At 38.0% G+C, this 27,478-nt stretch overlaps 1 protein-coding gene across 19 annotated transcripts in view; it reads left to right on the top strand.

Annotated features, from left to right (window-relative positions):
- Positions 1-27,478, top strand: part of PTPRT (protein tyrosine phosphatase receptor type T) — a 1,148,549-nt gene that overhangs the window by 916,328 nt on the left and 204,743 nt on the right. For all 19 annotated transcript variants that reach the window (XR_012061742.1, XM_072944247.1, XM_072944255.1 and 16 more), the window contains one exon: positions 17,139-17,412. Coding sequence is in view for 18 of the 19 variants with exons in the window: in XM_072944247.1 (XP_072800348.1) it covers positions 17,139-17,412 (274 nt within the window). In the remaining variant the exon portion in view is untranslated. The remainder of the gene's footprint in view (positions 1-17,138; positions 17,413-27,478) is intronic.

The following is a 27,478-nucleotide window of genomic DNA, read 5'->3' as shown; positions in this document are numbered from 1 at the left end:
GGGAGACTCAGATGCATCATGTTGTCCACTTTTTTCACTGTTGTGACATCATTTTCATCAATATCTTTGCTGATCAATGGATTTTCTAAGCATTGTAGCTCTGGTGGCTGAGCCACTGCTGAGAATGACTTCCAGGTGAGCCACGACTTTGCTGATGTTGAGGTCTGATTGTAGAATGAGGGAGGGGGCTCCTAAGTACTTAAAATAATTGCTAGTAACAGCAGAGGTTGTTAGTATGCATTCTTCCTGAATAGTGATGTGAATTTGAAGTATAAAAGCCCACAGCTCAAAAAGATACTCCTTGGTTTTTGGAAGGAACTCCCCTTGCATAGTCACCCAACTGCTGTGAATACCCCATTAGGGAATTCGGGGGCCAGATGAAGTAAGACATATTATATCTCCATCTCCTCTGTCCAGACATCCTGATTTTCTCAGGTTTCTCTTTCCTAGTCTGAACATATCAGGGACTTAACTCTGTGTGTGTGTGTGTATTTGCATGTGGTAGGTTTTAGCGAATGCATAGCCATCTGAAACAATAAACTTATTATGTTCTTGGTTTATAATATTCCATCAGGTTTTTGTACAATTCTTAGCCATTCCTATATGGTTGAAAATTTGGGTTATTTTCAGTTATTTGTTTTTGTAAGTAACCCAGGAATAAATATATTTATTCATGCTTTTCTTCTGGTATTGTATCTTTAAACAGGAAAAAAAAATCCCCTGGAGTAGAATTACTGAAATGAATAAATTGGAACTAAAATATGTTGAGTCTCTACTCTTTACATGCCAGGCACTGACAGCCAATTCATATATATTAACCTTTTCTCATTCTTTAATTAAAAAATCTCAAAATAACAAGTGCACATATTTGGGAAATCAAATAGTCAAACCATTCCCAGCCTCACATTTTTCAAGCCCCAAGTCCTGTGCCCCAGAGGCAACTGCATTTTCATTCTTTGCCATTTCTTCTGGGAATTGGCAATGTCACTACATAATGTGCTGTTTTAAAGTTATTGATTACAGACATTATCTATTTGCTTCCCACTATTATGGATGAGAATTTGGCTGTCTTAAATCATCCAGCTTCCCAATGTAGTTATACCACTAGTTTCAGTTAAATAAATACACAATAGCTAATGTTACAGTTCTACAAAAGCAAGCCGCTTCGATGCCAAGTGGTACACTATTTTTTATTGTAGTATTGTATAATTAGCTTAAAGCTTACTATGTACCAGACACTATTTTAAATCTTTTACCTATATTAACTCAGTTAATTCTCATCAGAACCCTATAAAATAACACCAAATATTGGCCCTATTTTAGGATGAGAAACTGAAGCACTGAAAGGTGAAGCATGTTGCCCAAGATCATGTTGCTAGTAAGTTGCTAATCTGGGATTTGAACATGACAGTCTGGCTCCAAAGTATGACTCTTAACTGCTATGCTGTACTGCTTCTCACTACTCTTCCTATTTTGTACAGTTTTTTTTAAATTTATCATAGAATGTACAATTATTCCACTTTATTCAGGCAATATCTTTATGATACTATGAATGCATTTTTATTCCAACAGAGCTCTTCCATTTCAGATTTACTATTAAATACTCTTTTTTTCCTTTCATTTTCTTATTTTTTTTGGTCATTTTGTCCTATTTTCTAGAAAAATACCAACCTTTCATAGCATTTGTTTGAAATTTCAGCAATCATGATTTTTCCTGTTAAAAGCTATTTATTTACTGTTCCCTGATTTTATTTTTCCCATAGTATCACTTCTTGTTTATAGAAGCAACCATTTCTTTTCTGAGGGTAACGTTTTGATTGGGAGAGAGAGAAAGCAATCTCTGACTCCTGTATTATCTCTGTTTCCTCTGGGGTCATCTTTTCCCCATTTGAGCTGACTGCTCTCTTTTACATGGGAGCATTTCTCACCTAACTGGTGAGATTTGGTAGTCAATGTTTAAAAGTAAGGTGTTGTAAAAGTTGAATGAAAGTGCTGTGTTGTGGGGTGAAGGCATTCAAAGTCTCCAGAGATGAAGCCTCCTGTCTCCTGCCTGATGGGTAGGGGATAGACACCTACAGGCGCATGTTCAAGGGTTTGATGGTTTCATGTGTAGACTTTGGATCAACACCCCTGGTTTCAGTCCCCCATTTCATTTTTACACCCTCCATATTCCACTGCTTCAAAACCAGCGTCTCACTTGAGATCCACTGGGCAAATCAGCTCCATTCCTACTCACATCTCTTTATCATGTGGCTTTCTTTATCCTGCCATAACATATACCTCTCTTCTGATCATTTTCAGTCTTCCAGAATTTAGTGAAACCTCTCACCCACTAACAACCCCTCTCCTGTTCTTTTTCCCCTTGTGGATCTGTATGTTTTTTCATCATTTACTGTCACTTTAAAAATCAGCACAACCATTATTAAGCATTTATCAAGTTCCAGGCCCTGAGAACTAGATATCACATCTGGACTAATGCAAAATCTTAAATCTTCCACTTTTAACTAGAAGTTCACTTACTTATTATCTAATCCAGTGCTCACAATAATCATTTATGGAGACATTGTTATTATCTTGAGTTTTCCAAATAGCATTTAAATATTTAAAGGAAAGTCACACAACTAATAAGATTCAGAGCCAAAATTCAAATTTGGTACAGATTTTAGAATCTATGCTTTTTCTACTCACAGGTCATAAAAGTGTTTATGAGTCCTGAAAGCCATTGCCAAACTATTTCCCCAATTCGATGAATCCGTGTACAACGCTGCTGGGATTATACAATCCAACCAGTTCCACCACAATGCGCTAAAATGGCATATTGTAATTTACATTTACTTTGATAATTTAATGGGTTTTAAATGGGAGCATATTATCATTTTGATTTGCATTTCTTGGCGTACTGGCAAGGCAGAGTTTTTTTCCGTGTATTTTTACACTATTGACAGCTCTTTTGAGTTGCCTTTTTAACATTCTTCTCCCATTTACCTATGACAGTGGCAGTGACTTCTTGATTCTCAACCAGAGTTAATGCGTCCCCCAGAGTCAATGTCTGGAGATAATTTTGGTCATTACAACTGGAGAGTGGAGGCTGCTATTGGCATCTAGTTAGTGAGCAGAGGCCAGAGGTCCCGCTAAACATCCTGCAATATATAGGACAGCCCCCTACAACAAAGATGACCCAGCCAAAATGCCAGTAGTACTAAGACTGAGAAACTTTGACCTATGAAGATACTGATAACCCTTTTATTTTTTATTATTTTTGAAAATGTATGATTATATCAGAGATTCTCAATCTTTTTGGCCTCAAAACCCTTTTACATTATTAAGAAATGATGAAGATCCCAAAGAGCTTTTGTTCATGGAGGCTTTGTCTATTAAGAGAAATGTGATCTGTTACAAATTAAAGCTGTATTTTAAACATATTATCATTTTCAAAAAAATAGTAGTAAACCCATTACATATTAGTATAAGTAATACATTTATACTTTCTAAAATAATCAAATTAGGAGGAATAGGTGCATTGTTTTACATTTTTGCACGTATATTTAACATTTTTAATGTCTGGCTTATAGAAGATAATTGCATTCTTGTATCTGTTATGTATCAATTTATGTTGCTCTTTGAATGGATATTTTATCTTTGATTTTATCCGTGATATTTTGTCATTTGTTTTGTAACATTATGCATTGGTCATTTGAAAAAAATCACAGATTTCAAAAAAACTTTCAAATACTGACACATTTCATTCTACAATATCAAAATATTATATTTGCTAATATCACCACCAAATCTCATTGTTAAAGTTTTTAAGTATTAGGAACCTGTCCAGTTCACAGTGACAGATGAGTATTCCATATTATAATTTGCACTGAAAGCTCAATTATGAACAAATCCCATTATTTTCCCTTAAAGTGATGGATAAACTTCATTTATTTTGGGAAAAAAATGTTTGTTAAATATTCAAGTGTGAATAACCATAGTTTGTCAGTCGTTCTTTCAAGAAAAAAAGATGCTTCATTAAAAATGTGGCTAGTTTAGCATGCAACTCAAACAATCACAGAAACATTTTTCCTTAATAAACCATGGTACTTCAGTAAGCAAGAGATACGATCTAGGCTCACTTCCCATTGTGTCACATGAATATTAAAAAGACATGTACTCGGGTTGAAATTAACACTTTTTACTGCTTTATGAAGGACATTCTTAAGTAAAACTGGCACTTTTGTGAAGCATACAGTAAGTACAGTAGGGTTCCACTGCCTGGATTCGTGTTAAGGCACCAGCAGTTTTACCCACAATTGGATTTGCATTCAGTGCAAATATGGACACAGTGGAAAAAGCAAATCAAGTCAGAATACACAATTAAAATTATTCTGATATTGTAGAATCACTGAAAGTTTCCTAGGCGCTCCTGGGGTTCACAAACCACACTCTGAGAACTGCTGAACTAGATGATTATGTTGTATCCAAGGGTCTCTTTGATTCACCTCACAAATTCTGGGCAAGGCTTTCCACAGGTGGGTCTCTGAAATGTGCCATATATAAGAATGTCTAGTGAGTCCGTGCAAAGTTCTTATCTCCAATCCCCACATTCAGAAGCTCATAGTGGGGCCCTGGAATTTATAGACAATTCTGTTGTTAGATGGAGACCTGGCATCTATGGTCCTCCACACACAGGTGATCTCAGTCCATTGTACTCCTACAAATAACCTCATCAGTGGGTTACATTTTCCCACAAGAAGAAATCTTAGCTGGTGTTATAATTCTTCTATCGCATTTATTTGCCCTATCTTGCACTAATATGCCAGTTATGATGATTAATTTAATGGTTAATTAATAATCATTCCATTTACCTTTTTAAAGTTTAGAAGGGCTTTTTGAGGATAATTGATTTCAGATAGTCTTATAAGAAAGCACTCAGAGGGTTTTCACCAGATGCTTTCCTTTCCTTAATGTCTTTGTTGCAAGTAGAGAATCCAAGGCACCCTGCAGATTACTCTTTTAAAAACAGCCATTGTACCGTCTTCCTCTATAAAGGCATCACTATGGCTTTAATCTGAAGTTTGGAGATTGAATCCCTATAAAAGCTAGCCTTGTTCAACTTTATTTTTTTTTTCCTTTGCTCCTTCCACAACATAAGGTGACTTCAGAAAACAACAATGACATTTCAACTGAAAACTTGGCAGGAGGGTAAAGGGGTTGCTTCCCGGGACATCTGAGGAAGAACGCAGTATTGGGAGGCCTGGGGTGAGGGAAACAGCCTAGTTCGCCAGTGGGAGACATAAAACGCTTCAGAATGTTTGTTATAAAACAAAACAAAATTAAAAAAGGAAGATTTTGAGCTCCTCAGAGTGTTCCATTTCACTTTTTAGCTTTTCAAAATTTAATGTGTGAATGCATTAACCTGAGATCTTTTAAAATGAGGGTTCTGATTCAGTAGATCTGGCATGGGGCCTGAGATTCTGCACTTGGAACACACTCCTAGGTGATGACGATGCTGCTGGTCCATGGACCACTGAGTAACAAGGCCCAAGAGCATTCAGCTCCTCCTAGCTGTTCTTGATTGGCACTGTTTGCTCCAAACAGTCTTTATTATTTAAGTCTACGTGAGCTGTTTTAAAGTTCTTGTTTAAATGAGCTGTTATCAGAAGTTAACAGAGCTATTGGTCAGCGATGATTATAAATTCTTCTTTACACTTTACTGTATTTTTGATTGAAATGATACTTTTCAGTGTGGACCTGGAAAGTAACAATTCTGAAGTTAGGTAGGGGAGGAGTATATTTATTAAAAATTCAGAAATCAACATTACTCAGCAAGATAAAAGTATATTAGGTACAGATTACACCATGTGCAAAAATTCCCTTGCCAATTAAAAATATACTACAGTTCATTGTAATATATTAAACAGTCATTTGCAAAGTACTTTCATGTTCCTAATTATAATACTGAGGTCGTGAATATAAGTATGACTGTATTTTATCACTTCATTTTAAATAAAGTTTAATTTAGGTTCATCACAAAAATAATATAAGCTTACAGAAGTTATAGAAAAAATTTAAAAGGTAAAATCATCAATTATCTGTCATAAAATATTAACATTCAGGATGGGTGTTTCTTCTGTTTTTCTTTGCCAAATTGAAAAATTAAGTCTTGATCCTCCCTTAATGATGTTGCTTCCTGCTTTTGTCACATATTCCCATAACTATTACCATTTTAATGATGTTAATTGGATACATATTATTTTATTTCTCCAAATTGTTAGCAGATTCTCTCCACATTTACTGAATACTTCTTGCAGCACCACTGACTCGTGATGCTGCCTGTGTGTGTGTGTGTGTATCCCACTATATTCTTGGTTTGCCTTCACTCTTCCATTAGATCTGCCTCTCTGTTGATCACTGTATCTGCACCACCGATTTTAATTATAGCTTTACAAAATATTTTTAATATCTGGTCCTCCTAATGATTCTTTTTGTTCCAACTGTTCTTAGCTATTTTCACCCACTTCTGTTTCCCTGTGAACTTTAAAATCACTTTATGATGTTCCCTAAATAATCCCCAGTGGAACTGGTTTAAACCGATTTAAAATCTTACTTAATGTGAAATGGCTATGTGACTGTGAGCTTTACCACGCTGAAAGAGGGCAAGCCTATCTGTCCAAGTCTTCACTATTTCCTGGGAAAACTATGTGGATTCCTCCATGTGGATGATTTCCATGGCTGCCTTGTTAAAATTGTTTCTTGCTAACATTAAGCTGGTGGTATTTTCTGCTATCTTTCATTATCATTATGCTTGGTAATTGAGTTTTGCTGGTATTTAGGGAAACCTTGTGTGTGTGTGTGTGTGTGTGTGTGTGTGTGTGTGTTTTATATCCATCCCATTTGCTGAAACCTCTTGTGAGTTTCTTTAATTAAAATTTGGTATCTGGTTCACCAGTCTAGTAATCACATCATCTGTCAATACTACTTTTGTGTCCTCCTTTCCAGTTGTAATCGCTCTTGGTTTGGCTTCATATCATGTTGGGTAGAGCTCTCTGGGCAATGTTGCCAAATAATGTTGATAGTTGACCTTTTTGAGTTACTTCCACCTCCAAGACTTATCCTCCAGTAACTTTCTCCTATGTGTGATGTTAGTGGTAAATTTGAAATAGGTGCTTTTTAAACATAGTAAGAAAAAAAATGTTTGATCATTTATCTTTGTGACTTTTAAAATCAGAAATGGATGTCAAATTTTATCAAATGCCTTTTTGGCATCTATTCATATGATCATATTGGTTTTCTATTTGGACTCATTTATGTGTTATTTTCCTGGACTTTCTATTACTAAATCTATCTTATGTACCTGAGGTAAATGACCTCCTTATGGGGAATCAATGTAACAGCATATCAGAGGAATAGTTTGGAACAATTTGAGATACCTCCCTCTTTTTCCATCTTATGTAATTGCTTGTGTAACATGGGAATCGCCAGTTGTTGACGGACTGAAAGAAACCATTGGAAAAGCCATCTGGCTCCAGTGTTGTTTACTCTCATTTTATTTTGATGGAATGCTTAATTAATTTATTGTCACTCTTTTTGTTTAATAACAAAGACTTTTTAAATTCTGAAAACAGGTTTTGTCCTATCCCATAAGCGTTAAATGTCATTGTTCTCACTGTAATAGTTTCTAAAGAGTATGAAATTGTGGTTTTGACTTCCTATTTGATGTGAGAGTTACTTAGGAAAATTCTTATTTTCCCCCATTGGAAGTTTTTAATTTGTTTAGAATTTTGGTTTAATAATAGCTAGTTCTGTCTCATTATGCAGAGATAATATAGTATATACATTTACTTACACAAAGACTTTATTGACTTTTGTGAATTCCCCTTGTCATTTAATCCTTCATGTCAAATATGATCTCTTACATATTCAAATGTTGTTTTCTTCTCTGTCATATTTTCTTGGAGTGGCTTTCCTAATTTTTTGTTTTATTTTTTATTCATATTTTCAGACATTTCAAATTCACACATGCACAGCTTTTTTCCTTTATCCTTTGTGAGTTGTTCCATTGTGAAATCTAAGAAGATTTTTTTCCACTCAAGATGTTTTTTTTTTTTCAAATTTCAGATCTACAGTCTGTTGCAAGAATGGTACAATACACATCCCTATATACTTCCCCCAGGTTCACCAGTTGTAAACATTTTGTCAGTTTACTTTATGTTTCTTTTTCCAACCTCTCAAAGACTTGCTAGGTTAGCTATAGTAATTATGACTCTTCAAGAACCTCTAGCTTGTATCTCCTCAGTAAAAAGTCAGTCTTCTACATAGCCACAATGTAGCATCACACTCAGGAAATTTAGAATCTAGTATCCAATCAAGAATCACACATTGCATTTGACTGCTATGGGCATCCTGAAAATTTTCAGTAAGTAAATTAAATTTTGAAACATTGGAACATAACGTGATTTGTCATATATAGCGAGGTCTTATTTTGGTGGTTTTTTTCCCTCATAATCATGGAATTTTTCCAACACTATTTATTGATAAAATTTTTCTCTTTTCCATTGACTTGCATTGTTTTTATTTCTGTCTGTAAAATTCACACACACACACACACACACATCTATCCCATTTTCTTTTAATCATATTCCAGTATTCTTGGTTCAATTATTTTAACTTCATAATATCCTAAAATATCTAGTAGTGATTTTTCACTCACATTCCTTTGTTTAAAAATAAATTCTTGACCATATTTCTTATTTTAAGGAAACAAACCAAAAAAAAAAAGTCACATTGAAATTATTAGAATTTCCAAATTGAGGTCATCCACATCTTCAGGGGTCTGAATTGTCACCTAACTGACCTCATATTTTATATTATTTGCCTTTTCTCAAAGAAAAAATATGAATTTGGCAAGAATTGGTGTCTTTACAACATGGGATGCTTTCACACAAGACTTCAGCATTCATTTCTGTCCATTTATTCATCTTCAGTTCAGCACAACTATTCAACACCCACTCTGCCATGCTCTCTGCTAGGGGCTGGAGATTTTTTTTATATCACTCAGTAGAGGGTTTTTTTTTTCCTTCCATGTCAGTCCTGTACATTTCTTACTTGTGTTATCCTTGGCTAGTTCTAAAGGACTCTGTTCTAAAAGGATTTTCCCTTTATATCTTCTAGCTTGTATTTCATGGTGTACAGTTTATTTATCTCTATCTTCTATCAAAGCACTTTACTGAATTCTTTTATTAATTTTAAAAGTCTTTCACTTCATTCTCTTCAATATATTAAGTCACAGTCATATTATCTACAAATGATGATAAATGGCTTTCCTGTCTAAAATGTGTATCGCTTCTGTTTTGGGTCTTATTGCATTTGGCCAGAATTATCTCATTTTAGATACAAGTTCTAGAGATAAAGTGACTTGCTCAACACGTCGGACAGAGCTAGCCAATGGCAAAGCCAGAACTAAAACCTTGACTTTGCTTTTTAGCACTGTGCTGTCTTAGCAAAGGCCGCTAAATCAAGGCCATCTATCCAAATATCAGCTAACTGGCTTCGTATCTATCCAGTTGCTTTTTCCTGAAGGAAGGTTGGCGTTTGCACTGCTTACAGTCCTCTCTTTAAGTGACTTAACCTCTTAGGTACATGTGCACACACCATCCCCCCCCCAACACACACACAGAGATGCATGCGCAGTGGGCATGATGATGATAAATGATATGGAGAAAATCTAAGCAGGTAAGTGTAATAGGGTGCTCTGGGGTTGGGGGTGCTATTTTAAATACAGTGATCATGTAAGATTTCGCTGGCAGAGGGGAAGGAGCAAGCCTTCTAAGGGTTGTGTAGATCTGAGGGAAGAGCGTCCCAGGCACGATGGAGCAAAGGCCAGGGCCTTGACATGGAGCATGCCTAGCATGTTCAAGGACCAGCAAAGAGGCCTGTGTGACTACAGAAGAATTAGAAGAGACGAGGTCAGAAAGGGCCTCATAAGAGAGGGCCTTGGAGACATTGTAAAGATGCTGCCTTTTACCGTAACTAACATAGGAGCTGTAGGGGGCCTTTGAGCACAGCGGTATTGTGACCCAAGTCACGTTTTTAAAGAGTCCCGCCAGCCACTGTTTTGAGATTGTTGGGGCAAGATTGGAAGCAGGGAGAGCAGTTGGGGGGCTGTGGCTATAATCCAGTCAAGAGATGATGGGGCTTGGTAGGGTAGCAGCTGTGGAGATGATGGAAGTGGTCAGATTCTGGACAGATACTGAAATTAGAACCACAGGAGTTACTTATGTACGGTATTGTGAACGGAAGAGGATCAATGATTAAGAAAAAAATACGTGAGGGCCAGATCTTCTACGTTTTGATTTAAAATGTATCTCCACCCAAGTAAGTACATGCTCACTTAAAGCTAGTTATATTTCTTTTAAATATGAGAGAAGAAGGTATGGTACTGTAGGCATCATCAGGTAGTTGCCTGGTTTCTCCTTTTAAGGTTTCATTTTGCTTTCATCTGATAATAATTAAAACTTAATTTGAACTCTTTGATTGAACTGTTACAGCCCCTTTACACAACATACATTTCTTCCTCTAAATTCCTACTCAAAACTCACTTTTGTTAAATTTATTAAGTGCAATTCAATCACAGGAGAAGGGTCCAAATGGAAAACAAGGCAAATCCTTGTGGTCTAATTGGATGTCACTGTAATAATAATGCATGCAGCGGTTGTATTGGCTCCAACCAACTTTTATGAAAAGCACTTTACTCTATAGAAAGAACTCTGTAGACACATTATCTTATTAACCCTCACACTGTCCCGTAAGCCCCTTCTTCTCAGAATCCTTCCCTGGCTGGTTCCTCCTTCTGCCCTCCCCTCCTTGGATTGTGCTGAATAGTTAATATCTGTCTTCCCCATCTCATTTCTGAGCTCCCAGTGCCCAAAGGCCATGTTACATTCAGACTTTAACCTGCTACGCTCTGGTCACTTAATAAATATCTGATGAATAAATGAATAAGTACATGAAAGACAGAGGGGATGGTAGATCACACAGCTAGTCAAAAGCCAAGGAAAGATGCACATGTACATACTCTGACACTAAACTGCAAGTGTGTTCCTCTCCCCATGTCCTTGCCTCCTCTGAGAGCTATTGTGACTAAGCAAATCGTGAACAAAAACAGGAATTCCCAGAGCCTTGGCGTAAAGATTGGCCAACGAAGACAGATCATTGTCAGTTTCGGTTTCATGGTTCTGAGTGACCTTTAATGTGGGGAATATAATTGCAAAGCTAGATTCTGTTGGGTATTACAAAGCTCACACTTGTTTCTTAGCCCATCTTGTACCATAACGCCAAAGGATTATCATAGCATTTTGGTGTTCAAATGTGTGCATAGTTGAATGCTAAAGCACAGAGTCTTTTGAAGGGAGAACGAATATCCGAGATTATTCAGTCCACCTTCCCTCATTTCTTTAACAGCTTTATTTAAGTATAATTTGCATACCACAAAATTCATCCATTTTTAAGTGTACAATTCAATGATTTTCAGTAAATTTGTAGAGTTGTGCAGCCATCACCACAGTCCTATTTTAGAATATTTTCATCACACCATAAAACACCCTGTGTCTGAGTGCAGTTGCTTCCTATTTCCACCTCCAGTCCTGGGCAAACACTGATCTGATTAATGTCGCTATAAATTTGCATATTCTTGATGTTTCATAGGAATGAAGTCATACAGTATTCCGTCTTTCACATCTGGCTCCACTCATTTAGCATAATGTTTTTGACCTTCATCCATGTTGTAGAATGTATCAATAGATTGTTTCTTTTATTGCTGAATAATATTTCATTACGTGGATATACCATATATTGTTTGTTCACCACTTGATGGACATTTATATTGACTATTATGAGTAATGCTGATATTAACATTTGTATACAAGCTTTTATATAGACACACTTTAATAGGAATCTAGAAAGGGAATGGCTGGGTGAATGATAGCTTTATGTTTACCTTTTTAAGGAACTTCCAGACTATTTTCCAAAGTGACTGCGCCATTTGACTTTCCCACAGAAATGTATGGTAGTTCCAGTTTTCCAATACCCTTGTCAACACTTGCGATTGTCTGTCTTTTTACTGACAGCCATTCTACTGAGGGTGTGTGGTGGTTTCTCATTGTGTTTTTTGTTGTCATTTTGTTTTGTTCTTTTGGGGGTTTTGTTTGTTTTATTGCTTTATTTTTTCATTAAAGTATAGTTGATTTATAGTATTATCTTAGTTTTAGGTATATAGCATAGTGATTCATTTTTTTATAGATTATACCTCATTAAAAGTTAATGACTATAATGGCTATAATTCCCTGTGCTTTATAATATATTCTTGTTGCTTATTTATTTTATATATAGTAGTTTGTAACTCTTAATCCCATACCCATAATTTGCCCTTCCCTGTCCCTATCACCTTTTGATAACCACTATTTTATTTTCTGAATCTGCCAGTTTCTATATTGCATATACATTAATTTGTATTGTTATTTTATATTCCACCCACAAGTGTGATTCCTTTTTTGTATCCTTAGTTGTATAAAATCTTTTCTGCTAGTCTTTAGGTCATTCTCATAGTTACTCTGTAAATAGTTGTAATTTTGGTGTGCCTGTGGAAGGGGTGAGCTCAGGGTCTTCCATTCTACCATCTTGGCCACACCTCTCAAGGATGACCATCTTTTCATGAGCTTATGAACTCCTTGTGTTTTATCTTTAGTGTAATGTCTAGTCAAGTCTTTTGCCAATTTTCAAATTGGGTTTTTTTTCTTTTTATTATTGAATTGTTATGCATCATTATGTATGTTGGATGTTTAAGTCATCATACATATAATCTGCAAATATTTTTTCTCAGTGTGTAGCTTGTCTTTTTACTTGTTTAATAGTGTCTTTTGAAGCTCAATTTAAAAAAAAATCTGATGACATCCAGTTCATCTTTTTTCCTCTCATTAGTGTATCATGCTTTTGGTGTTGCATTCACAAACCCTTTTCCTAATCCAAGGTCGTGAAGATGTTTCTCCCAGAAGAGTTATAACTTTAGCTCTCACAGTTAGGACTATTATCTGTTTTCTATAAGTTCTTGCATATAATGTGGATTTAAATATAGAGTTTTGCATGTAGATTATCAATTGACCCACCCAGCATCATTTGCTTGAAAGGTTATCCTTTTACCATCAAATTGTCTTGGAATTTTTGTCAAAAATCAATTGACCGTAAATGCTGCAGTTTATTTCTCAACTCTCAAGTCATATTGGTTAATCTGTAAGTCTATCCTGTGCCAGCACCACACTATTGATTTCTATAAGTTCTGAAATCAAGAACTGTTAAGTCCTCAACTTTTTTTATTTTCTTAATTGTCTTATCTGTTACGGATTCTTACATTTCCATATACATTTTAGTATCTGCTTGTTAGGTTTTGCAGAAACTCTTCTGGAATTCTGATAGATATTTCATTAAATCTATAGATGAATTTGAGGAGACTGGCCATAATAACAATATTGACTACTCCAATCCATAAACATGGACTCTCTTTCCATTTATTTAGATCTCCTTCAGTTTTTTCAGCAATGTTTTGTACTTTTCGATGTATAAGTATTTTACTTTTTTGGTTTAGATTTACTTCTAAGTATTCTTTTTGACACTATTGTGAATAGAATTGTTTACTTAATTTTATTTTCAGATTTGTAAGTCATCAGACCTCCCAGTGTAGTTAAAGATATATGCTTTGGGAGATGTATGTATATAATATTAAAATTGTATCTCCAAACTCATCAAGTTGGCTATAAGATAAGTATCCATAAAAGAAAGGCTTTTCTCTATCGATTTCCAATATTAAATCAGAGGTTTGTTTCTGCAGAAGAAAAGAATGGTAGAAAATTTACCAACATTTCATTGATGATTGCATTAGAGGGACTGAATAATGGAAACCCTTTTTCTCTTTTCTCTGCTTTTCAAACTTTATAAAATGTTACTGTATTTTCCTTGACATAAAAATAATTTTAAGTGAATTATCTGGTGGAGTAAGATAAAGATGATGGTTCAACTTAATGTACTAAAAAGCAGTATAGCCTTGTGCTTAAGACTGAGGGCTCAAGAGTCAGGCAGCATATGTTCAAAGTCTAGCCCCACCACTCGAATAGCAGGATGACCCTCAGTAAGTTTCTGAGTCTCTCTGTGAGTCACTTCTTTTAATCCTATCAGAATAAAATAATAGTATCTGCCTCTTGGAGTTATTGTGAAGGTCAAATGAAGTAATGCATGGAATGAGCTTAACATGGTACCTTGTAGATAGTAAGTGCTTACTAAACATTTTGAGGTAAGTGAGATAATAGTTGCAGTATATAGCAGCAGGAACTGTGATAAAAGTTTAAACAGAATGCTGTGGGAATAGAGGAAGGAGAAAAAAGCTCTGGTTTGCAAGGCAAGAGAGACTCCTCAGAAAGAGTAACAGTTAATCTGGAACTGTATTGGATGAGGAGTTCTCAAAATGAAGAAAAAGGGAAAAGTCATTTTAGGAATATGAAACAGCATATAAAATGGCAGTAAAGCATGTAGGGAGAACTGAGATGAATATGCATTTAAAATTCATTTTGTAAATTTTGGTAAATTCATTTCTTTATTAAATAGACTATTGTGCGTTTAGCAGAAATATTAGAACTTAGAGATGCAGCCATGAACTAGGTGGCAAGATCTCAGACCTCATGAAGTCCACAGACTGGTAGGGAGCAAGCAGTAAGCCAGTAAACAAATAATCAGACAAGACATGTTTCAATTGTGATAAAAGCTATGAAAGAAATAAATCAACAGATGTGATAAACACTGACTCAACCAGAACACTGGTAATTATAAGTGAATGCCTTGGTGGATTTGAGATGACCCAAATCAATGATTTTCAACAGAGTGAGAATGTTGTAGGGGATTGCCCCTGCTGGGGCAAAGGTATAAATGTCAGAATCACCTAGGTTTGTGGTTTCAGAGCTACTCATTAGGACCACTGGATAGCTTTTTTTTTTTTAAGTATTTTTTTTAAAGTACTCCAGGGGCCTCACCCTTGTCAAATTATATTACAAAGCTATAGTAACTAAAAGTAACACTCAGATAAGTCACATTCATCTGGGAATTACACCCACTCATTCGGAGTGTATATCTGTTCGCTTAGCTTTCAGACACCCAGGTCCTGCAGCTCCTCACTTGGACGTGGTTCACACTCAGATGTAGTTTGCACTCTCAGTTGGCCACATTCACTCACGTGTAGACTCATGCACACTCTGTGCCGTTGTTCAGATGTGCACGCTGTTTAGCAGGCGTCTTGTTGAGCCATGACTAACCTCCACACAGGTATCACTCATCCAAGTGTGGCGTTCACTCACCGGCCTATTTCCATCTGCATTGCTGACCCCCATGCTCAAGGAGATTCGGGGGAAGACTTGCCATATTGAGTGTGTCATGTTTCCTTGCGTCAGTCCCTCTGTAGCCTTTCTCCCCTAATTAAGTAGTCCTGTACCTCTGTCTTCACAAAGTTGTGCTTCTTAATCAACTGTCTTCAGATGGACAGTCTGATTGAAGCATGGTAGCCTTCACCACATTCCATTTTCATAAACCACGTGTTCGTTCACTATGCCATTTTTAAATAATCAGTTTGGGAGCACTGCTGCAATTACTCTATTAATTCATAAAAGTTCCTGGAGGTATTCTTTGGGTAATTGATATTTTGTCTTAAATTACAAATCCCAGGGATTTGTGCAATAAAGATCTTCTAAAAGAAGAGCATTTATTCAAGAGAAGTAAAATTGTAAGTGTTCAAAGAGATAGTAAAATGTTATCAAAATTTAGGATAACTTTTCTAAGTGGAGCCTACACATTTGGCATACAGCTAGTGTTCAATACAGGCTTGGTCATCTGTCTTCACACACTAGCACCTTCTCCCATCCTTAAAGTTGAGGGGAATGGGCGAGATCATTGGACAGGAGATCAGAAAAATCACTGTTTATCTTGATTAGGGTTTCTGCATCCAGTCAGTTTTGGCTTCATGCTTATTGTCAATTTTAATTCAATTCAGTTTGGTTCATTTGAACAATCTTTCACTAATCACTATATGGGTATCAGGCAACCTGCTGAGCAGTGTGTCAACAGGGGAGAGTGATACAGAGATAACTAAGCCACAACTTCCACTGTCCAGATGGTCACAGTCCAGCCAGAGGAACAGTAGTCCCATGCTCATGTTACTGCAGTCTCAGGCAGAGAGATGTCAATGAGCTGTGGGGGAGTCAAGTAGAGGAGGGAAATCATTCAGATTTAGAAGATCTAGACCAGGAGATGAAAGATGGGCTTGGCCTTTGGGGAAAGGCTCCCATGGGCAGAAGTAGGTAGAATGAGAGGGCATTGCAGGTGGAGGAAGCATGAACTGGTAATGGCATGGGGTTGTATCCAAAGGATGTTTGTGCAGTAGCTTGGGGTCTGGAGCAGCTAGAATGAGGGGTTTATTGTAAGACTTTCTGAAAGGTAGATAGAAGCCTGACACAAAGTGCCCCAAATGCCAGGATGAGGAGTCTAGATTGTATCATTCAGATAATTGAGAGCCTGTGACAGTCCTTGAAGAAGGACAGTGTTATGTTTAGGAAGATCAGTGGATTAACTAGTTGGTTGATCAGATAAATTAGAGGCAAAGAGCCCAGCTGAGTCCAGCTAAGTAAGAAGTGGAGAAGTGCCCAAACTCAACATTATGATGGGAGGAGAAAGGGGGAGGGGCGGGTACAGATTGCTGAGGTCAAGTCAGCAGAACTTGTTGATTAGAGGTGCAGAGTGGGAGCTGAGGAGGTAGGAATTGAGGAAGAGCCCCAGGTTCAGGATCTGGCCACTTGACAAGCAATGCTACCCTTCATTAAGGAAAGATATGTAGAAAGAGGAGGACACAGGTGTGTAGGGGTTGAAACTGAGTTGCATTTTGGATGTATATAGTGTGAGCTGGCTTTGTAACATGTAAATGGAGATCTGTTTCTACAAAGCAGTGAGTTTATAAGTCTGAAGCTCAAGAGGGAGGTTTATTATGCAGACAGAGGTGATGATGATAAATAACGCATTCCTCCCTCCAGGTAGTGGCTCATTTGCTTCTCCTCTTTCCTGTCCAGTGTTTATCAGCTGGTTGTCAAGGAGGAGCGACCTCAGAAGTCACGGAGGGCAGCTGACATCATTGAGTGCTTTTCGGTGCCAGTGAGCTATAGGAATGCCTCCAGCCTTGATTCTCTACACTACTTTGCTGCTGAATTGAAACCTGCCAACCTGCCTGTCACCCAGCCATTTACAGTCGGTGACAACAAGACATACAATGGCTACTGGAACCCTCCTCTTTCCCCTCTGAAAAGCTACAGCATCTATTTCCAGGCACTCAGCAAAGCAAACGGAGTAAGTATGACCACACGGAGGTCATTTCTTGCCTTGTTTTCTCATTCTTAAGTGAGGAGGCAACATGTCTGGAGAGCAGAGGTTGACAAACTAAGACCCATGGACCAAAACATTCAGCCCTGTGCTTTTTTTTTTTCCTCAGGTAAAGGAATATTGTGTGGGTTTTTTTTTTTTTAACTGAGTGATAGTCAGTTTACAATGTTGTGTCAATTTCCAGTATAGAGCACAATTTTTCAGTTATACCTGAGCATACATATATTCATTGTCACATTCTTTTTTGCTGTGAGCGACCACAAGATCTTGTATATATTTCCCAGTGAAGCCTACTAATTTTCATAGTCTGAAGCTGCTTTGATGCTACAGCAGTATACTTGAGTAGTTGCGACAGAGACACTATGCCACATAAAACCTAAAATATTTATTATATGGCCTTTTACAGAGAAAGAGCTCACACCTGTGTATTAGAGGCTAGAAAGGTGTTTCACTTGGGCAAATCATATGCAGATCTGAGTCTTAATTTCCTCATCTATAAAATAACACCTAGAAATTTGATATCCATGAAGGCATTAAACATGTTTTAATCAATCAGTGGCTAATAACCCTTTTATCATTACCGTTAGTCACACTGTAAAATATTTTTTTCTCCCAAAGTCAAGGTAACCTTTTGGTGTCAAATTTTGTTTTTGGTTAACGAAGGGTGTCAATCATAACGTCACAAAATCATAGGGCTAGGAAGGATCTCAAAGGTCATCCAAACCTCCTTCCCTCCCCTTGCACAAGAAACAGTGGTTCATTCAACATCATAATATCACAGTGAACTGATGTTAGTACTTTGTCTTGAATACCTCGATTGACAGAAAACTCACTCCTTTATGGGGTAACTTTGCTGATCTTTGTGGGCGCTGTGGCTCTAAGAAAGCTTTTTATTGTATTGACTTAAATATATCTTTTATTGTAGCTTCTACCCACTGCTCTTGATGCATGCGTTCAGATTCCAGTAGAACCAATAATCACCTTCTCAGGTGGTATTTTTTTTTTCAGTTACATAAGAACTTTTCCACCATTCACTTCCCTCTATACAAACACACCCATCTGGTCTTATCTTCTGCAAGCTGAAAATCTTTCATTCCTCTTATGACTCAAGTATTTTCCATGTAGGAAGCTTTTGTGGGCAAATTCCAGGTTGCCATATTTCATTCAACCAATATATAATGAACAGTGACATATGCTGGGCCCTGTAGTTCATATTAAGATTATGTAGTGTGTGCCCTTGAAAAGCTTCTATAAATGTAAGCGAATCTGGTATGTGCCATGTCCCACAGTGTATCTGGAGAAGTGAGAAGCTCCCTGGAGAAGAGAAAGCTGAGACAAAAGCAAGATTTGGTGACATTCTTACAGAATAGCCTATGTGGGCACTGGGTGGCCAAGATAAAGAGTTTAGTCTGTCAGTGGCAGTTATTAACTTATGAGAAACCCAGATTGAGAAACTCATTAACATTTAAAATGTCCACATACCCATTTAGATTCCACATTGGTATTTCAGTTCTGCATTTATTACTGGCTCCAGCAACATTCCTCACAGGGAGTACAAACCACAGAAAGAGGCTGCCGGACTGCCTTCTACCTGTGTATCTGGTCTTGTCTCTGCGTGAAACACTGATGTATTGAGGAGGAAGACATGAAGATGGCCAGAAGCATCTGGGGCCCCGTCTTGTTCTTGGTTCTCTGCATCCCCTATTGGCTAGTTTGTTAGTTCAGCACAACCTTGAGAAGGTGTGGTTTACCCTGTTCATGGCAACATATCAAGAAGTGCTCTTGGGTTTCCATGCTGTGAAGAGGAGTGGCTGCTGTGCTCAGTTCACCCTCTACCACATTCCTGCCAAGAGTCTCATAAAAACACAGCAATAGACCAAGTCTGGAGAACTCAAGAAATTGGAAAATGGACTCCAGGAGAGATTTCCCCTGCCTGAGCATGGTAGGTCCTGAGCAGAACAGCAGATGAGGCAGAAGGATTGTTGGAGGTTTTGCTCTCCAAACATCATACAGTAGATCCCCTTTTCAAGACAAGGGGTTTTGCCATTGGGAAAAAGTCACCCCACCCTGAAGCTACTTCATCTCAGAAGCAGTTTCTACTACTGCTTCCGAGGTAAACGAGGCCATTTAATTCCTCATGCCTTCCACCTTGCACCATGTGTACACTCACTTGGGCACTAAGATTTGCAATAATGAAACACAAGCAGGAATGGAATTGGATGAATGGTTTTGCCAGGTGTCTTGAGGGTGTAGTCAGCCTCACAAGAACAGAGAAGAAGGAGCTGTGGGAGCTGGGCACTCAGAGTGTTGTGTTTTTCTGACAAGAGAAAAACTACACACCATTTCAAATTACTGTGTATAGTATTAAGTTCTACTAAAAAGAGTTGGGTGACAGGGACAGGAGCAGAAAAGTCATCCTCAGTCTGACAAATCTCTGCTTGGCCCCCTCAGATTTCTCTGTATCATGAAGGGCAGCAGACAATGCAGTTAAGCCTGGAGGATTTTTGAGGAGAATCTGCTATAACCCACAAATTCCTTATCAGCCAAATTGTTGTTCTTGTGCAAATGCATCAGAAAGACATTCTTACTATCCAGAGGCTTCCACATGACCTGATTCTAATAAATCATTCAAAAAGCAATTGAGCAAGCCATGAATCAAAATAGAGAAATCAAGAATAGAGAAATATGGAATAAAAAGACCCACAGTGAACATGAAAACTAATTAAATATCACATTAATGCTAAATAATTGCTTTAAATATGTTACAAGGGAGGTTAATATTAAAAATAATTAAAGAGAAGATATATAATGTAAAAAGTTAACAATTGTGATCTGAGTCTGTAATTCACTATTCTGTCAAAAAAAACAGAAGGAGCTGGAGAACTGATGAATATAAATAAAACTGCCCACTTCAGACAGGATGGAATACATAATGAGTATTTTATTTTTGATACTGAGAATTTTTGAAAAGTATTTTTTAAATAAAAGGCAGCCTTCCAATGTATCGTAGAAGTGCCAGCAAACAATCTGCAAAGGAGGAGAAGCAAAGGAAGCTGTAAACATGAAACTCAGCAACTGTAAAGCAAGACAAAAGGCAGAAGCACCAGATCTGATTTTTTTTTAAATGTGATGCTTTGCTCTCTTTATAAAAGGTGTAAAATGTCTTGGGTCAAGTAAAAACCGGAATTCAGCAAATCTATATCACTGGAAGATTAAAAACAAAGGTTAAGGCAAAGTTCTAGTAAATTAAAACAAATTCAAGGAAAGCAGAAATGGCCATTTGTTGCAGGATGGTTGTGGGCAAGTTTGAATTATTTACTATCTGTCAATTTCATTGCTTCCAATCCCATCTGCAAGTTTCAGTCAGAACAGGGTAAGAGAATTTTAGGATCCAGATATGCTATGGATATTAAAGAGGGTTTCTCAGCTTAGCAGAGTAGCTAAATGTTTAGCCTTTACAATCAGACTGCCTACACACGAACCCCTAGTAACTTACTTTTATGTAAACTATTAAAGGAGTTAATTGTGGTTGATTAATTAAGTAAGTAAACATCCAAGAAGCACATACTATATGACAAAAAGTGACACATCTTCTGAGTGTTGAGAATAAGTGGTAGGCCCAATAGACAAAAAAAAAAAAAAAGAAAGAAAGAAAGAAAGAAAGAAACGAAAAAGAAAAAGCCTGTCCTCAAAGCAGTAACATTCTAATAGGGGAGAGACCAAAAATAAATAAGTGAAATAATATGTCATATAATTAATCATTAGATTTAGAAATGTGGAGATCACTTGTTAAATTCTCGACTATTTTTAGGATAAGGGTAAATACATTCTGTAAACTCTACAGTGAACTATATAAATGTAGAATATTTTAATCCAGCCTTGTACACACAATGGAGAGTTCAAGTGTCGTGTGCGTTATGAGGCATGGTTCTCAGAGTCCTTGCAGACACTTTCACGAAGTGTGAGTGTTTCCTAGGCACTTGCACTGGGAATTTTGGTCAGATTAGTAATACCGCATTTACTCGTTCATGCTTTCTTACACGTAACAAGAGCAATCCTAGTTATTGGAGTGCTGTCCTTGGTGCTGAACTCTGCACGTGAATCAGGCCCTGTTGTGACCGTTTGTTTTGGTTCCGACTACATTATAGATCTGTAGCGCTTTAGAATTGGATGAGCTTGAAGTGCCACCTAATGTGCACCAGAAGTCAACAAAGAAATCTCTAATAAAGTGTTCTTGGCAGGGAATTACATAGCCTCTGCTTGACTACTGAAATTCTCTGGAGGGAAAGCATTAATTCCTTTGCTGAACAGGTAAAATTATTATATTCCTTCTAAAAGATAAATTCTGTCTCCTTAACTCTCTACTTTTGGACACTTGTATTGATTTGGACAAATCAAATCGTTCTTTACCACGTCAGCCTTTTGGAGAAGATATGACAGTATCAGCCACCATCCCTCGCTACACAGGCAATCTCTCCTTGATATTTAATCTGAAATTACTTCTTTGTCTCACATGTCATGATTTCTGTATCTCTTTCCTCCTGTTTATTCTGTCCTCTTATTGACAGACTCCTTTTTTCCCCAATGCCCTCCTTAAAAAGGGGTGCCCAGAACCTAGCGTTGTGCTCCAGAGAGAGTTAAACCATGCCTGCTACATTTCAGCTACATTCTCTCTTGACCATTTTCTAAGACATTATTTCTTGTACATTCCAAGATATTTTTCTCACTTTAGGGCCCTCATATATGCTGTCATTTTACCTGAGTCTCTCTTCTTCATTCGTGGAAGAACTAGTACTTTCTCAGTTTTCAAGCCTCATCTTCAATGTCATATCCTCTGGCAACTTTCCAGTCATACTATCTGAGACCTGTCTCCACTGTACTCACTACAGATTAATCGGTTCTTTTTCATTACAACGTTGTGCATATTTTTAATTACAGTTGTTTTCAGTGCATGTCTCTCTCATTAGACTGAGCTTTCCAGGGGGTAGGAGTTCTGTTGTTTGCTGCTGTATCCTCCATACTGAGTGCAACACCTAGTAGATACTCAGTCATCATTTGATGAATGAATGAATGGATGAGAGTACAAACTGTTTCTTGTTGTTTGTAAGTCTCAGTTTATTCACTTATAAAATTGGAATAGTAATACACACTTCACACAGTCATTCTGAGGATTAAATGAGAAACAATTTTGAGTACTGAAAGGCACCAAATAAGTGTGAGTACAGTCAATGTAGCATGAGAGATGTGGCTCTGAGCTGTTTTCCCCATAGACAGATGAGCCATAAAGGACCTTCCTCCTATCATAGCGTAATACTTTCCCCAGCTGTCTCGTTTCCCAAGCTCCAGGCTCCTGGGCAGCCTTGATTTCCTCCAAATCCTCCAAATGGCACCCAGAGTAACTGTCTCAGTTGTAAACAGCGGGTGGGTACAGTTTTGCATTGTTTCTTTCCCACTCTTCCCAGAATGAGGTCTGCTGAATCTACTGTTCTCTGCATCCTCACCACCATTAGCCGTGATTGTGAAGTTGAAAGGACCATAATTAACGGTTGGATGCAAAACAAGTGTGGCGAATTCATGCAAATATCCATCAGAAGCCACCTTTTGTTGGGCGATGCTGTTGTGCCTGTTCCATTTATGCAGAGAGAAAAACTCTTTTCCTCACCATATCCTTTTCATCATGTGGGGCACATTTGACCTGCATGGTGCCTCTGCCAAATGGTGAGCTAAATAAGAGAAGCGGGAAGTAGAAGGGTGATTGTTCTCTGTGTCTCACTTCCTCTTCCAGCTTCTGAACTCAGTTGCCTCTCGAGAGCAGCTGGAAGGCAGATGCTGTTTTGAATGAGTCCTTGTGTTAGCAGTGTCACCACATTATAATAGTTGGGATCATCAAGGTAGAGCTGGATTAGGGAAAATTCTGTGTCTCTGAATGAATTGGAAGAAACTATATTTAATTTTGTCCAAGCCCTGTTAAAAGAATGTTTGCTCACTGATGTTGTTTTCTGTTTGATTTTGTTTTTGGTTTTTGTTGTTGTTGTTGTTGTAGTGTAGTAGGATGGAAAGAACTGAGAGTCAGGCGTCAGGATGATCTGACTTTGAATTATGGCTGTTCCCAGCTATATGAACTTGAGCTGGCTTCTTAACATCTCAAGATGTATAATATGATTAATGATGTACCTCCCCTGAATGTGGGGAGAGTAAATGAGACTGCATACGGGGCATCCATCACACTTGTTGTAGTATTTGTTCTCTTTTCCTTTTTGCTGCTTTCATGAAGCTCCTCTCTTGAGGGAAGGGAGGATTGAAGCATCCTTACCTGGTACATCCCCAATTTCTCCCATAGAAGCACGTAACTTTTTAACTCTGGAAGATCTCGGGAACCATGTCTATGTGGCAGCTCTTGACTGTCTTAATTCACCCATGACTCAATTGCTTTGTAACCCTGCCCCAAGCTTTATTTTCCTCAATTTAACTTTTCATACATGGTTCTAAGCCTGACATCTGTTCCTGTTGAATCTTTTGATATAATTGATTTTGCCTTTGGGGAATGATCTTTCCCCTTCCAACCCGATTTCCTGATTCTTTTTTAAGTTTAGTGACTGTTGACATGTCACTGAGAAAAGCTCAGATGGACTATGGAATGAGAAGGTTTGGGAATCCCAAGCTCAAATGAGCTAGAGTTAAGACCACAGAAGATCACATGGCTTGGGTCCTAGGTATTCCATCAGGGAGTTTATAAGAAAACTGCTATATTGGTCGGGATAAGCCAGTTTATGCTGTAGTAACAAACAACCGTGAAATCACAGTGTGTTACCAGAAAAATATATTTTCCCTCCTACATGTCCAAAATGGATTTGCATAAGGGCTCTGCTTATTCTAGTTACTCAGGGACTCACACTGATAGAAGGTCCATCTTGACATGTGCTTCCATAGTCACCAAGGTAGAGAAAGAACTGTGACAAATAAGGCACTGGTTCTAGAAAGTTTCCAGACAGAGTGGTACACAGCACTTTCACATTCCATTGGCCAAGATTAGTCATGCAACCCTGCTTAACTTCAGAAGGAATGAGGCAGTGCATTCCAACTGTGTGCCTAGAGGGAGAACTGGGATATTTGAGAGCATCCCTAATGACCACTGCACTTCCCCTATTACGCCCTAAGCTCTTCCTTCAAGTTCTTAAAATACGCAGACTCACTCTTAGAACACTTGTGCAAGTTCTGTCACAGATCTGAGCACCTGCAAGGTGCTTTGACTTATTCTACATCTTGATTGGTCTCACAGACAGAGTGACTTCACTTAAATCAGTGCATGGAGGACTGCCAGAAGCACCATGCAATCGCCCAGCATCTCAATTACTTCATACTAAAGGAGGAATTTTAGTAACAGCTTTCTCCCTTTACCTCCATGGAGATATGGCAAAGAAGTGTGCAATACTCCCGGTGACACTGTTCCACTTTAAATGGTTGTAGTGCCTCAACATCCACCATGCAGTGTGGTTGAGAGGCCTCAGAAAACCTCAGATCCTTCCCACCCATCAGTGGCTGAGCCAAGGTAACAGGAAACTGTGAGTCAAAGGCCACCACACACCCTTTGTTGACCTGTTGCCACGGTCCTATGTTGGGAACATATTTCTGGGTTTTATGAGCCCTGTGCAAGTAGAAAGGAGAACTGAGAAGTGGACACAAACAATCCAGGGTTATCCACACACTTTCCTATAACCACTTGGGAAAGCTTTGTCCTATTAAATGTCCCCTCTCAGTTCTTGTCTGTTCCCAGAGCCTAGGTTCCACGCCCCATCTACCTGCCTGTACCTCCTCCCCACCCTCAGTGGATTCTGCCCCCTGGGGATCACCCACCCCTTGGGCATGTCTACTTCCAGGCCTCCATTCTACCCACTGAGCCTTACCACTTGCTTGTGAAAGCCCTGGGTTTCTGTTGGAGCCGTTAGGTCTCAAACTTCTCTTTCCATCTGAGAGAGAAATTCCCTGAGTATCACCTTGTACAAATACCAGGATGAGCTCTCCCAGGTTGCTAATTTATTTTTCACTCACTTACAGTTCCTACAGATTTTATTATCATGGTATGAGACCTGAGGGACCAAGAACATTTTCTTTTCAATGCAAATATACTTTAAACTCGTTTGGAGAAGGAGATGAAGGTTACCCACATATTGACAGCTGATAATCTTGTCAGCTTGGGCCTTGAGGCATCGTTGTTCTAGACCCCCACCCCCAAAAGGCTCGTGGAAATGGCAGCCTAACTTTCCATTTAGCAGCGTTTCTGCCTCCATCAGGCCCCTTCCCAACTGAGCGTCTTCAAGAAGTTCAGCCCAATTGGCCCCCTAGTGGTGAAAAGAAAAAGTGGGAAAACCTCTGAACTTGGAAACTGGCTCCATGGGTTTAAGAACTGGCTGTGCCGTGTCATAGCTATGTGAACTGAATATTGGCCTACTGAGCTTTACTTTCTCTGCTTGTCAAGTGGGGATGAGACGTGCCCTCCAGGACTCACTGGAATCTTTGTGAGGAGGAAACAGTAGGTGTGAAAACTCTGCACATTCCTAAGCACCTTTGGAATGAAGGTGTTGCTAAAAACATAAGTGTGTGTATGTTTGTGTGTGTGTGTGCAAACTCAGCATATGTGTGTACATACGTATACACATTCATATAAATAAACATTTTAGCATGTATATGTATGTAGACACACATATGAATATGTATGTATACATATTGAGTTAAAATAAAATTTTTAAATAGTTCACGAATCTTAGTGGTGGAAAGGTTATCATTATGCCAGAGGTATAATATAGGTGGTTAATGAAATAGAACATTATCTATATCTCTCGAGCTTCCTGGAAGCCAAGGCCAAAAGGTGCATATGGCCAGTGTACATAGCTTCCCTTACTGGATAGAAAGACGTATACCTATTTTTCATGAGAAACACTAGAAGGAGGATTTATCATATATATCCTTACATAACGAACCTTGAGGAGATACCAGTCAATATTATAACATCATTTTTGTTCAAACACTTCATCGGTCCCTTCTCTGTCAGTGTTGTGATACAGCATTAAACTGGAATTTAATGGAGCCATTTACACTCAAGGATTCTATTTCTTGTGCTGTATAACAGCATTAATGTTATTAATTAACTCCATTAAATAAGATTAATGGGTCTCAAAGTTTCTTTCCCCTTAGCAATTTTTTATGAATATGCCTAGTAGGGGATCTTCCCTATCGCAGAGATTGGCACTGACCATATGTGACCTTAGGCAAGTGATTTAGACTCTGAGTCTCATTCTCACTTGGAAAATTTTGATGCCTGTAGTATCAACTTTATAAAAATGTTTGTAAATTTTTAATGAGAAGATGCATGAAAAAATGCTTATCATGGTGGTTGGTATGCAATAAACACTCACTTAATGCCAGCTGTCATTATTAGAATATCACAAGTGGTAAATATGAGACAGAATGTGGGGTGCACTAAGGAAAGAACAACAAAAAAAAGTATGGGTGCGCAGACACTTTTAACCCACCAATCAAATATGAATAGACTGTGGTTGGGGTGTGGGAAGAGGGAATTCAGACAGAAGAAGCAAAATCAGTGAAGTCCAGGGTGTGCAAAGAGACCAGCTGGCATGCTGGGTGCGTCGAGGAGAGAGAGGGAGTGAGACTTCAAAGGAAGGTTGGGAATGTTGTGCTTACAGAAAGACAAGTGCAGCAGTGAGAGTTCTTCTGCAGACGCATCCTGGAGGCTCAATTGTGGTCAAGTTCCATCTTTTGTATCATGGCCCCCAACTTTATAAACTATTAGGATACAAAGTTTAGAGGAGATTCAAAAAAAAAAAAACCTAGAGACTGATGGAAATAGTAGACAATTTTTTAAAAAATAATTCCTTCCCTCCAAAAACAATCCTAGGTCTTTCCTAGCTCAGAAGTCTGAGTTGTCCAAGATACTTCGCCTTCTATATCCAATTGTCTTCAAGTCCTACTGACTCCACACTCTAAACTCCTCTCCAGTCCATATACTTTCTCATCT

Source organism: Vicugna pacos, chromosome 19, assembly GCF_048564905.1.
Source record: "Vicugna pacos chromosome 19, VicPac4, whole genome shotgun sequence".
NCBI lineage: Eukaryota > Metazoa > Chordata > Mammalia > Artiodactyla > Camelidae > Vicugna > Vicugna pacos.
The sequence above is the reverse complement of the archived record's forward strand: the minus strand, read 5'-3'. Positions and strand labels throughout refer to the sequence as shown.